Raw genomic sequence first — 549 nt, 5'->3', positions numbered from 1 at the left:
AAAAAACATCTTAATTTGCTTCAAGTCCCGAGCCCTTCCTCCATAGGCCAGGGACTTTTTGAAGACAGATCCCAACATCTCAAGGGTGTGCCTCCACCCTAGTCAGTTTAGCTATTACCTGCAGTAATGATTTCTCAATGCCTGCTCAGCCCTCACTCACCAGGGCAGTATCTTCTTGTCCCTTCCCTTACAACCATCCCGGGTTCCTTCCCTTCTTCATCCAATAAGGTAATCACATCTGGTTTAGAAATGGAAGGTCCTGCTTAAAAGAAAAATGTGACATTAAATTATACACCCGAAAATCTTTAGATTCAGATTTGGTTAAATTTATAATTAACTATAAATCAATATGACACTTTATAAAGCCTAGGAGCAAAGACTTGCAAGGCAGTTGAAGAATGCTCATATTAAGGTAACTTGAGGGTCACAAGGAATAGCCTATGTGAGGTTAAATTAATTATACTAAGGCTATTATATTAACCATCTGGTCAAGAACAGGCCTTAATATAATTTAACCTCACACAGGCTCTGTTGAAAGGCAGTATTGAA

The 549-nt window shown here is 39.0% G+C and overlaps 1 protein-coding gene across 2 annotated transcripts in view; it reads right to left on the bottom strand.

Annotated features, from left to right (window-relative positions):
- The window catches only part of ZFP14 (ZFP14 zinc finger protein), a 43,717-nt gene that overhangs the window by 23,090 nt on the left and 20,078 nt on the right, over positions 1-549 (bottom strand). The window contains exon 4 of one of the 2 annotated variants that reach the window (XM_011950622.1): positions 161-259. In XM_011950622.1, the coding sequence (XP_011806012.1) occupies positions 161-259 (99 nt within the window). Of the gene's footprint in view, positions 1-160; positions 263-549 lie in introns of both variants that reach the window. The other variant, XM_011950621.1, reaches the window with a different exon arrangement.

The sequence above is a fragment of the Colobus angolensis genome, unplaced genomic scaffold, assembly GCF_000951035.1.
Source record: "Colobus angolensis palliatus isolate OR3802 unplaced genomic scaffold, Cang.pa_1.0 Scaffold31, whole genome shotgun sequence".
Lineage (NCBI taxonomy): Eukaryota > Metazoa > Chordata > Mammalia > Primates > Cercopithecidae > Colobus > Colobus angolensis.
This window is presented reverse-complemented; position numbering and strand designations above follow the sequence as displayed.